The sequence below is a fragment of the Terrapene carolina genome, unplaced genomic scaffold (assembly GCF_002925995.2).
Source record: "Terrapene carolina triunguis isolate 2854851 unplaced genomic scaffold, T_m_triunguis-2.0 Scaffold565, whole genome shotgun sequence".
In the NCBI taxonomy this organism is placed as follows: domain Eukaryota; kingdom Metazoa; phylum Chordata; order Testudines; family Emydidae; genus Terrapene; species Terrapene triunguis.
In genome coordinates, this window is record NW_020664916.1 from 19504 (window position 1) to 31117 (window position 11614).

An 11614-nucleotide genomic window follows, 5' to 3' on the forward strand; every position below is an offset into this window, starting at 1 on the left:
GCGGCGCTGACCCGGCCGAGGGAGCTGGCCGACGAGGGGCGTCCAGGCGGTGCTGACCTGGATGAGGGAGCCGGCCCGCAGGGGGCGTCCAGGCGGCGCTGACCCAGCTGCAGTCTCAGATCCAGCTCAGACTCCCATGGCCCCTGGCGGCCAGCACAGCTTCAGGAGATGGCGTCAGCCTCGCCTGGCTCCGGGGGCGGTTCTGCCATCATGATGCCCTGGTGCAGCTTCTCCAGGGAGACCTTCATCTTGGGGGGGGGGGGGGCGGGAAAGGTCCCAGTTTTTCCCGATCGGCCGACAGCCCATGAAGAGGGCTTCAGCCTTCTAGTCCTGGCTCCCAGCCCAGCCCACCCCTCCCCACATCTAGACTACACTCCCCTCAGAGCAGGGAGAGAACCCAGGAGTCCTGGTGCCCAGATCCCCAAACACACTAACCCCACTCCCCTCCCAGAGCTGAGGAGAAAACCCAGGAGTCCTGGTTCCCAGCCCCTCTACTCTAATCAATAGATGACACTTTCCCCAGTGACTCCTCTTTCCTTGGGCTCCCACTAGGGTCCTGCTGCCAGGCAGGGGGTGCTCCAAGTAGCTCTGGGTGCAGGACTCAGGGGCTGGGTGACTGCACATTAGCTCTGCCGGCCCAGGGCTGAAGAGCAGGCAGGGGGAGTCAGGCCCAGGGGGGCCGCACGAGCAGAGCTGCAGGCCTCCCTGAGCAGGGACCCAAAGAGCCGAGCGAGCCTGGCCCGGCCCGGCCCCGCAGCATCACCTCATCCAGCAGCTCCACAGAGGCCTCCAGGATCCGCCTCCACTTCTGCACCTCGGCACCATGGAAACGCCGCTGCAGCTCTAGGACCTCGGCCCACTCGCCTGCTGTCCGAGGCAGCTTCCTGGGGAGCAGGGGGTCACTGCCAGCTGAGACGGGGGTTGCCCCATCTGCCCCAAATGCCAGCTGTTGGGACCCCTCCCCTGCCACCTCAACCCCGCCTCAACAATACCCAACCCCCCTTGCCCCCGGGATTGCCCCCATCACCTTGGCCTGTGTTCCCCACACTACCCCCTCCCCCACTGCCAGAAATCTCCCCATTCCCCTCCCTGGCAGCCGGGATCACTCACCCTCGGGCCAGTGCGGAGGCCTGCCAGGCCTGGAAGGCACGGGCCGTGTGCTCCAGCGCCCACAGCCGGTATAACAGCATCACGTTGAGAACCACCAGGACCAGCAGGCTGGGGGGAGAGGGAGGATGAGGGGCTGGCAGAGCCCTGCCACAGGCCTGATGCTGGTAAGGGTCACCCAGTGTCCCTAGGACACAGCCTTGTGTACATGGGACAGAACCCATGCAACCTGGTTCCCAGCCCCCTGCTCTAACCGCTACACCCCACCCCCTCCCAGAGCCGGGGAGAGAACCCCGGAGTTCTGGCCCCACCCCCCAGTTACATGTGTGGCTGTCTCATGCCCCATCTCCCTGCCCAGAACATGCTCAAGGCAGACTGTCAGATTTGCATACTGTGCTCTGATTGGTGGGGTCTGGAGCTGAGGCCTGCCATCACCCGGCATGTCAGTGGTATGCTGGCCAATCAGAGCGCAGTATGCAAATCATGCCACCTCAGTCAGTGCTCCAGAGAAATGGGAGCTCAGAACACTAGGGACGGGGCTTGGCAGGGCAGGGCTGATGCTGGGGGGGTGTCTGGGGGCACAAAGGGAGCAGGGGGACCGGGGCCGCCGGCGGACGGGGGGGGGGGGTCACACTGTACCTCACACAGATCCTGTGAGGCAGCAGAGACAGAAGGAAGGAAAGAGACACGTAAGTCCTCACCCCCGAGAATCATCCCATAGCTCCCTCCACATGCAGCCCCCCATCCCATACACAGCCCCCTCTTCTTACACAACCCCCACCCCACACACAGCTCCCCCCCCAATAGCCCCTGTCTGTCCATACACAGAGCAGCTCCCATCCCCCACCCCCACCCCAGTCCAACTCCTACATCCCAACTCGGGAAAGTGTCTGTGGCTCTGCCCCGAGGGGTACCCCTGCTCTGCCGTACCCCCTCACATCACCCACAGAGTCCAGCCTGAGCCCAGCCCTGGATGGGTGTGACCCAAATCATGGACCCTCCCCACACACAGAGCTCCACCCCTCATTATTCCCATCAGAGCCCTGCCCCAGCTCCCCACATTATGCCCCCTAGAGCCCTGCCTGGCCCCCCACATCACTCCTCCAAAGAGCCCCATACCCCATTAGTCCCATCCCCCCATAGCTCAATCGCCCACCCCTGCCTCCCCATAGCCCACCCCCACATGCCCCTTACACCAAGCTGACGATGAGGATGAGGGTGGACACGGTGGGGCCCCGGCTCCGCTCCACGAGCTGCTGGGAGAGTCGGGCTGCCAGGCTGCCTGCGGGGAGAGGGGGCAAGTTAGGCGGGGACCAGGCCAGCCCCATGTGCCCAGGAGTCACTCCCCATACGGGACTGCAGCAGCCCGTCTCCCATTCTCTGGCGGGGAGGAATAGCTGCCCCCGCAGGCTCCCTGATGGGGGATCATCGGGGACAAGGCATGTTCCCCCTTGCCAGGGGGCGGTGATGAGGGCAGGCTCCAGACAGGGTGATGGGGATGCATTCCCCATTACTTGGGGGTGGGGGACAGGGATGGGGATGAGTTTGAGGCGGCGGGTTCCCTTTGGGCTGGAGATGGGGCTGGGGTGGGTTCTGGGGGCAGGTTACAGGAGGGGGCATATTTCCTTTGGGTGGGTTGTGGGTGGAGGGTTGGGGGCAGGTTCCCCTTTACCTGACGGGGTGGGGGGGACAGGTTCCCTCTGGACATGGGCGGGGATGTGGTGGGTTACAGGCAGGGGCGGGTTTTTCCTTACTGGAGGGGCGCAGGGGGCGGGGCCCCGTCTCGCTGGGGGGCAGTGTGGCCAGGGTGGGCTCAGCATGGGGGGCCCTCCAGCCCAGTGTGCGCTTCCTGCGGCGCAGCCCAGCCAGCAGTGCCCGCGGCTCCGTCCCACGGCCACTCTCCTCCAGCAGCGTCTTCTCTGCCCGTGCCAGCGCCAGCCCTGCAATACCAAGGGGGGTGAGACGCCCATGCCAGCCCTGCCACGCCAGGGGGTGAGATGCCTTGGGGGGGTACATGCACCCCGTGAAGCCCAGAGGGAGAGAGCCACGTGGAGCCCAGGGCCCATCCCAACTGTGTCGCTCCAGCTGCCCTCAGCCCAGCTGTGTCACCCCCACCCAACCAATGGATTTATTGGGAAACCCCCTCCGATTGGCAGCCTGCCCTGCCCAGCCCCCTTCACGTCACCTCCCCAGCCCCCTCGCTTCGCCCGCCCCCCTCCTCCCACCGCTCATGGGATATGATGCAGTGAGAATTTTCTTAGTATTTTGTTGGGTGCTGGATGTGCCTCAGTTTCCCCAGTGTGCTGCATGTTTACCTAGCTGGAGGGAAAGGGGGTTTAATTTTGCAGAGACCCAGAGAACCAGGTGGGACTGTTGAATGGCTGCCTGGACCCAGACAATGGCTGGACATTTTGTAACTCAGCAACTGATAACCCCGGGGCTACAGCCAAAGAGAACAAAGCTAAGGTGGAGGCCAGTGACCCTGTTTGCTCTGAAGGGGAACAAAGGATGGAGGAGGGGCAGCTGGGCATGAATGAGGGTGGGCCGCTGGAAGCGGGTCTCAGCCTCCTGTTGGGGGTCCCAGGTGGAGATCAAGGCTTAGAGCTCTGGGTCTGACCAAGATGGACGTGGCTGGAACTTCCTGGGTTCGATGCTAACAAAGAACTTGCCTACGCTGTGCTCCAGATGGCTGATAAACCTTCTGTGTCACATGCTGGCTGAGTCACTGTGACTGCGGAGTTGGGGTGCAGGGCTCTTTGGGGGCATGTGAGGCTTCCCCAGGTGTCCCATCCAGGCGGACTCCTTGTGGGGAGCTCAGTGAGAAACAGGGGGCTAAATGCTCCGAGCTCAGACCCAGGAGGCGCTGAAGCCAAGGAGGCTTCTTGCCCCAGTGAGAGTGTCAGGGGGTGTTATACTGAAGAGGGTCCTGCCTGGGTTTGATTCAGAGCTGTTCAAAAGCACCGAGCCTGTGACACGGCCCCACCTGCCCAGCCCCCCTCACCTTGCCTGCCCTCCGCCCACGTCACCTCCCTCGCCTCAGCCGCCTGCGCAGCCCCGTCCACATTGCTCCCCAGTAGCCTCTTACCCCCCCATATCTCCATCCCTGCCAGATACCCTCTGACAGCCCACTCCCCTCCAGGCCCCCCTCCCCCCACAGGCACCTCTGAGTCCCCAGAGCACTCCCAGACTCCAGTGCTGGGCACGCTCTTCAGCACCTGCCCTCTTACCCCAACACCAGCCATCCCTCGCAGTCCCCATCTGTCCCGCCCCCTGTCCCCGGTGCCAGATACCCCGTACCCAGGTGCTGGAAGTACTCCTCCACGCCGCTCCACGTGTTCTTTTCAATCAGGGCTCTCACCAGGTTCCAGGGCTGCTTCCGGTACCGGATCTCGGAGGAGACTCTGGGGAAGGCAGAGTCGGGGGGAGGGGTGTGTGTCAATGACCTGTTCCTTGGGGAGCACTGGGGTGGAGGAGAGCTGCCAGGCCAGGATGCTGGAAAGCAGCTCCCTAGAGCAGATGCGGTGGGGGCCTGTTGCCCAGAGATTCCCAGCAGCAGACCCACCCGTCACAGATCCCAAGGCCAGAAGGCACCATTGTGCTCATCTGAGCTGAGCCACCCCTAGCATGGGCCTGCCCCGAACGAACGCCTGCCCCCATCCCACGGCTGCAGCAGAGCTGCAGCAGAGCTTCAGCAGGGTCCTGGCTCCAGCTCTAGTCCCCCAGGGCCAAGAAAGATCAGCTCCACCCAGGCTGGGGGCTGCAGGACACTCAGGCCGAGCTCCTGAGAGGGAGGGGAAGAACTGAGCTTGGTTAGCCCCCAGTGCATGTTGAGAGGCTCCATGTGCACCCCATAAATCTAGCAGGAGGTGGGGGCAGGTCAGGGCACAAGGCCCAATGGGGCAGGACGGGGCACAAGGCCCAATGGGGCCGGACTGGGCAGACGCCTGTGGCGGTGGCGGGAGAAAACGGTTTCTGATGGCTGGAGGTGGGAGGGTCTGTGGCAGTCCCAGGAGCCGGGGGAAGCAGTCCTGTTGCAGACAGAGCTCAGGACGTCCCTGGAGGGGGTGCTCAGATGGGGCTGCCTGCCGGGTCGGGGACCTGCCAGCCCTATGTGGGCTTTACAGATGGGCAGTGAGTGGGAATCTGCACAGTCTGGGAGATTGTTCCAGGGCTTAGTTCTGGGCACAGTTCAGTTCCAGGCTGATTTAGTCCAGCTTCAACTTCCTGCTGCTGGCTGCTCGTGTTGGAGTTTTGTCTGCTAGAGAGACGAGCCCAGCACTGGGTGTCTGACCCCATGCAGCACAGCCAGACAGGAGCCTCACCCCTGACCCTACTCTGGGTTAAGTGAAAGAGCTGGAGCTCCGGGAGCCTCTCCCTCTCAGGCAGGGTTCCTGACCCTTTCCTCATTCTCAGGGCTCTTCCTGGACCCCTCCCCAATTTATCACCATCCTCCTTGGCCTGTGGGCACCAGAACTGGACACAGGGGCCCAGCAGCGTCACACCAGGGCCAAACCTAGAGGGAAAATCACCTCCCTGCTTCTTCTCGAGATTCCCATTTGTGCACCCAGGGCTGCATTAGTCCCTCTGGCCCCAGCGTTGCATGGGAATCCATGTTCAGCTGGTATCAGTTTGGGAGATGCCACGGCTGGCGGCAGGAGGGAACACTGTTGACGTAACACACTTAGATCTTCTACAGCCTTTGACTTGGGACCACACGACATTTAGAGTGACAATCCGAGACTGATACGAAATCAGCGTGGCCCACACTGAACGCATTCATGGCCGGCTAACTGAGAGGGCCCGAAACGAACCCTGTAAACAGGAACCAGCCCTTGAGGGGGGTGTCTCCAGAGGGTCCCGTAGGGATCGGGTCTTGGCCTGTGCTATTTGCAGCTTTATCAATGGCCTGAAAGAAAACTTCAATTCATCCCTGGTCGCATCAGCAGGACACAGACATTGGGGAACAGGAAATAACGCAGAGGCCGGATCACTGGCACAGAGCCACTGGGATGGGGGACTCCACAACCCCCAAATCTTTTCACCATCCCTGCTCCACACAGAGGAGGGACAGAGTCCCCCCAGCCTGAGCGTGTGGCCAACGCTCTTTGTGCCTAGCTGGACAGTTACATGGAGCCGTATTACAAGGCACCATGTGCTCATGGCCAGCTCACCAAGCCGTCCTGATTTTGCATCAGTCTCGGTTTGTCACTCTAAATGTCGTGTAGTCCCAAGTCAAAGGCTTTAGAGGATCTAAGTGTGTTACATCAACACTGTTCCCTCCTGCTGCCAGCTTTGACATCTCCTCCCAAAGAGACCAAGCTAGCAACAGGATCTATTTTCAATAAACCCATGGCGATTGGCATTAATTCCATCCCCCTCCTTTAATTCGTTATTAACTGAGTCCATATCAGCTGCTCCTTTCTCTCTCCCAGGATTGCTGTTAGGCTGTCAGGCCTATAATCACCCAGGCCATCCCCTTTACCCTTTTTAAAAGAGTGGCACAACAATAGTTTTCTCCCAGGTCTCTGGAACTTCCCCAGTGCTCCAACACTTATTGAAAATCAACCTTAATGGGCCAGCGAGTTCCTCAGCCAGCTCTTTTCAAACTCTTGGATGCAAGTTCTCTGGACCTGCTGATTTCAAAGGGTCTGACTTTCATAGTGTGGAGCAGCCATGAGACAAAGAGAGCCAGCCACCAGAGGAATTCCCAGCACCACTCTCTGGATGGGGGGTGCCCCCCCAAACCCCCAGTGCAGAGGGGCTCTGAGGCGGGGCGGTACCTGAGGCGGGCCGTGCCTGTAGCCAGCGTGCTGATGCAGTAGCGGTGGGCAGTGTAGAAGTAGTCCTGGTAGGGGATGCCCTGCGTGATCACCTCCGAGTCCACCACGCAGGCACCGCTATCGGGGCTGGCACGGAACAGGGTCTGGGAGGAGGCCAGCTCTGCTCATCCCATCACAGGCCAGAAACAGCCCCGCACTGTCCCGCCACGCCTGCTGCCATCCTGCACTTGCTACCCCCCCCCACGGTTGCCACCCCGCCCCGGCAGTCCAGCCCCCCCCATGCAGTCCAGCCCCACCCGACCTGCCGCCCTGCACCGCGCAGTCCAGCCCCCCCCATGCAGTCCAGCCCCACCCCTGACCTGCCGCCCCGCCCAGTCCCCCCACCATGCAGTCCAGCCCCACCCCTGACCTGCCGCCCTGCACTGTGCAGTCCAGCCCCCCCACCATGCAGTCCAGCCCCACCCCTGACCTGCCGTCCTGCACTGCGCAGTCCAGCCCCCACACCTGCTGCCCCCTACCATGCAGTCCAGCCCCACTCCATCCAGCCCCCCCATCCCGCTGCTCCTTCACACCCTCCTGGGGCTCCGCTGCCCCCTTACCTGCGTCTCCACCACAGCAGCTGCCTTAGGCCCCAGCGGGTTGCTGAGGGGGATGGTATAGGAGAGGACACGGCTCTGGTGGCACTTGCTCTTGCCACTCCATGAGGTCAGCGTCACGTCTGTGGAGAGCAGAGGGTACGTCAGGGCGGGGGTGATCGTCCACTCAGGGGCCTTCCCCCATCTCCCCCCACGCGTGCCTCTCATCCCCAACTTCCAGATACAAGGCCCTGCGTGGCCCAGTGGGGCACCCGGCAGCATGAACACCCGGCCCAGTGCTCTGCCATGGCCCCTTCCCTCCTGGGCCCTGCAGCCAGTTTGCTCCCCTCCGGCCAGAGCGAGCGCATGGCTAGCGTGGCCAGTGCTGCCACGGGCAGCAGCTGCCAGAGCTGGTGATCCAGGTCCTCCAGCCGGCACAGGCCACACGGGTCGTGTGCAGCGCCAGGCGTGGGCCTGGTGCCCAGTCCAAGGCCTCCCCTGCGCTGCCGTTGGCAGCTCCCTGGAGCACCAAGCCCAGAATCTCTGAGGGCAGCGGGTCCCAGGTGTTGGGCGACGCCCCACTGCGCTGCCCTCCTGTGCCCACCACACATATGCCCAAGACCCTTGGCCTGGCTGGCGCAGGGTGTGTGCCCTGTGGGTGGAGAGCGCCCTCGCCCTGCACTGGCTGCTCCTGGCCCAGCCCCACTCAACTTCGGGATCTCCGCGAGGCCGCCTGGCCTGGAGCTACCAGGTCCCCTGCCCCATGGGTGTCCTGAGGAGTGAGCCAGACCCAGCCCAGCTGTCATCTGGAGGGTGGCAGGGGACAGCCAGCTTGTGGCCCCAGGGAAGACTCAGCCCCAGCCCGCACCCCTGCCCTGCCCCACCTGTGAACTTGCGCTGGCCCAAGAAACTCTGCATGAATGGCGAGTCGCTGAAGAGCATCTGCTGCAGCCGCTCGGCCCCCAGGCAATAGACGCAGTTCAGCAGCAGCCGCCCGGGCAGGTCTGAGAAGGCGTCCACCTCCGCTGGGGGGAGAGAGGGGTGAGGAGCTGCCTGGGTCCTAACCCAGTTCTGGGAGGACAGTGGGATCAGAGCAGGCAGGCTGGGAGCCAGGACTCCTAGGTTCTATTCCTGGCTCTGGGAGGGGAGTGGGGCCTAGTGGTTAGAGCAGGGGTCTGGGCGCCAAGACTCCTGGGTTCTCTCCTTGGCTCTGGGAGAGAGGTGGGGCCTAATGGTTAAAGCTAAGGGCTGGTATGTTTGGGCAGGGCTGGGCTATCACCTTCATCCTGCGTGGAGGAGGAGGAGGAGGAGGAGTTGCTGGTGTCAGTGGGAAGGTCCTCATGGGGTAGCAGGTCCCCCAGGGCAGGCAGCGGGGGCCCCCCCAGCACCGCAGCCTTCGAGGGCTCCAGCCCCGGTGTCACTGTGCAGTTGGAGGCAGTATCCGCCTGGCTGTCCACATTCTCCTCGGGGTCCTCTGCCAGCTGGGGGGAAGGGAAAGTAAGGGGGGCCCAACATGGGCCCGAAACCTCCCCTGGCCTTGCCCCTTCCCTTCCCCAACCTCCCCTAGAACCTCCTCCAGCCCCGACCTTCCCTTCCCCAACTCCCCAAAGCTCCCACATCCCCACCCCCTTCCTCCCCAACACCCTCCCCCACCTCCTATGGCGCTGGCAGCTGGCCAGCTCAGGGCAGTACCTGGAAGAGGGGTTAATTTACTGTGTGTGGGTAACAAAGGGCCGTTAACTAGGCTAACTAAGACAAGCCCATGCACTTGTGTTGATAGAAACCAAGAACTGATGGTAACTGTATTTACCTACATCCTGGTGGCTGTAACCAAATTAACTGGTACCTGAAAATCCTTTTCACCTCTTGTTGCTCTGTATTACCTGCACATCCTGTATGCAGTTGTGCTCAGTTGTCAGTAGATGCAAAGGCCTGTAGCTAGCATGGAGTGTGAATTTACTGACCGGAGAACCATTTGGCTAGGGCATGTCGGCGCTATACAGTGTTTACAAGACCGAAGCTTCAGATTGAAGCATTCCATCTTCAAAGCAAGTGTTACTGGGACTTTTCACAGCCTCAAGTGTCCATCACGTGTTGTGACGGATTTTCTGTGTGGACACCTGTCCGCTGGCTCTGTGTGCGGGAGAGCTATAAATACCCCATTCATGGGCCTGAGCCAGCACCTCTGATCTGCTGAACTCCGACCAGGGAGTCTGAGCCATTGGACTGAGAACGGGACACCCGGAAAGATTCGTGGAAGGACTCTAAGAGATTTATGGAGAATTCACCAACATTAAATCTCTGCTAACAACTGGTCTCATATATTCTCATTCACCTGTAATGTATTTTATCTGCTTTGACTTTGAATAACGCTCAGTTCTTTTCTTAGCTAGTTTTAGACACTAAAGAAAACAGCTACCTGTATTGTCTACGGGGAGATCTGACCTGAGGTAAGTGACGAGTCCTTTGGGACTGGAAGAACCTAATGTGTGGGGAATTTGGGTTTAATCGCCTTTCATCGCAAAGTGCAGTTTGTCTGGTGGGGTAATGAGGGGCTGGAATGCCAAGGGACTGTCTGTGTTCCGTGGTAAAACGGGTAGAGTGATCCAGGGGTACGTTTCAATGCTGGCTTGGTGAAACTGAATGATAGAATACACCCCCAGCCTGGGGTGTCCATCCTATTTTCTGGCCGTCTGTCCTGAGTTTGGCTTTCTCAGCTGTGAGTCACTCCAGGCACCGTGACACCTCCCACAACCCCACCCCCTGAACCTCCCCAGTCCTGCCCCTCCCATCCCCAGCCCCCCAAACCTCCCCCGGCCCTGCCCCCTCCCTTCCCCAACTTGCCCCCACCAACCTTTCCCTCCACTCACCGAGGCGGCCCCATCGCTGCTGCTAGCCAGTGAGTGGAAGCTCTGACTAGCGGCTGTCCTGGCCAACGTGGGGCTGGGCTCCAGCTTGAGGTCAGCAGCGCAGGGCAAGGCCAGGTCTCTCAGCTCCATGATGTCACTGAGCTCCCTGGCTGGCCTGGAGGGGGGGAAGTCACTGGGGTGCCAGGGGTCGCACAAGTGTCGAGGTCACTGGGTCCCGCGGGGTCGGGGATCACACGAGGGCAAGTCTCGGGGTCAGACGCATGGGTGGGGGGAGGGTGCCAGCTTTTCCAGGGGTGGGGGGGAAGGGCAGGCACCAGCCTATCCCGGGGGGGCAGGGCAGGGGCTTCCCATTCGAAAGAGGTCCCAGGGTTCCCAACACCTCGGGTGGGGCCAACCTACTCCCGAGGAGACAGCTCCCCGCCAGCTCCCCCTTGGGCAAGAGGACCCAGACTCTCTCATGGGGCGGTGGGGGAAGGCAGACCTGAGGGCACCGCAGCAGAGGTCGGAGGCCTGTGGCTGGCCCCACACGGGGGGGAAGGGGGGCTCACACTCACCCCAGGCCATTGAGCTCGTCAGTGGGAACAGGACAGACGTAGTCATCGTCCTCACTGGTGAGGCCGAGCTCAGCGCCGTAGCCCTGGTGGACGATATGCCAGAGCTCCCGGGGAGACAGCGTCTGGGGGCGGGAGACAGCGTCGGGTAGGGCGAGAGACAGCGTTGGGGGGGACAGAGTGTGGGGGAGAGAGACAGCTTGGGGGGGGACAGCGTCGGGGGACAGCGTTTGCGGGGGGAGAGAGACAGCGTTGGGGGGTGGGCAGTGTCTGGAGGGGAGACAGCGTCGGGGGGGAGGAACAGCGTCGGGCGGGGGACAGCGCCGGGGGGAAGGGACAGCGTCTGGAGGGGGGGACAGCATCGGGGGAGGGGACAGCATTTGGAGGGGGACAGCGTCGGGGGAGACAGCGTCTGGCGGGGGGGACAGCGTCTGGCGGGGGGGACACGAGCAGTGACCCCGGGCCCCACCCCCAAGCCTCCCTCTGCGCCCCCCAGGATTCCACCCCCAGATCCTCACCCCCAAATTGCCTTCTATCACCCCCCACCCCCACCCCGGGTGCATCTGTACCTTCTCCAGGAGCGCGTTCTGCCACAGGCGAAAGATCAGCATGAAGCAGCGATCACGGGCTCCAAATGAGGTGAAGAAATGCTGGGGGGAGGGGGGAAGTGAGACCCGACCCCTGGCTCTCCTGGTGCCCCTCACTCCCAACCCGCAGCCCCTGCTAGCCCA

The 11614-nt window shown here is 62.1% G+C and overlaps 1 protein-coding gene across 1 annotated transcript in view; it reads right to left on the bottom strand.

Annotated features, from left to right (window-relative positions):
- Window positions 1–6: 6 nt before the first annotated feature.
- Window positions 7–11614, bottom strand: part of GRAMD1A (GRAM domain containing 1A) — a 22358-nt gene continuing 10750 nt past the window's right edge. Inside the window, exons 7-19 of the mRNA XM_024219827.3 lie at window positions 11453–11533; window positions 10887–11008; window positions 10333–10486; window positions 8742–8943; window positions 8347–8487; window positions 7487–7605; window positions 6888–7030; window positions 4405–4508; window positions 2862–3047; window positions 2302–2389; window positions 1111–1218; window positions 764–884; window positions 7–248 (exon numbers count right to left, since the gene is read on the bottom strand). Of these exons, the coding sequence (XP_024075595.1) occupies window positions 162–248; window positions 764–884; window positions 1111–1218; window positions 2302–2389; window positions 2862–3047; window positions 4405–4508; window positions 6888–7030; window positions 7487–7605; window positions 8347–8487; window positions 8742–8943; window positions 10333–10486; window positions 10887–11008; window positions 11453–11533 (1656 nt within the window). The 3' untranslated portion in view covers window positions 7–161. The remainder of the gene's footprint in view (window positions 249–763; window positions 885–1110; window positions 1219–2301; window positions 2390–2861; window positions 3048–4404; window positions 4509–6887; window positions 7031–7486; window positions 7606–8346; window positions 8488–8741; window positions 8944–10332; window positions 10487–10886; window positions 11009–11452; window positions 11534–11614) is intronic.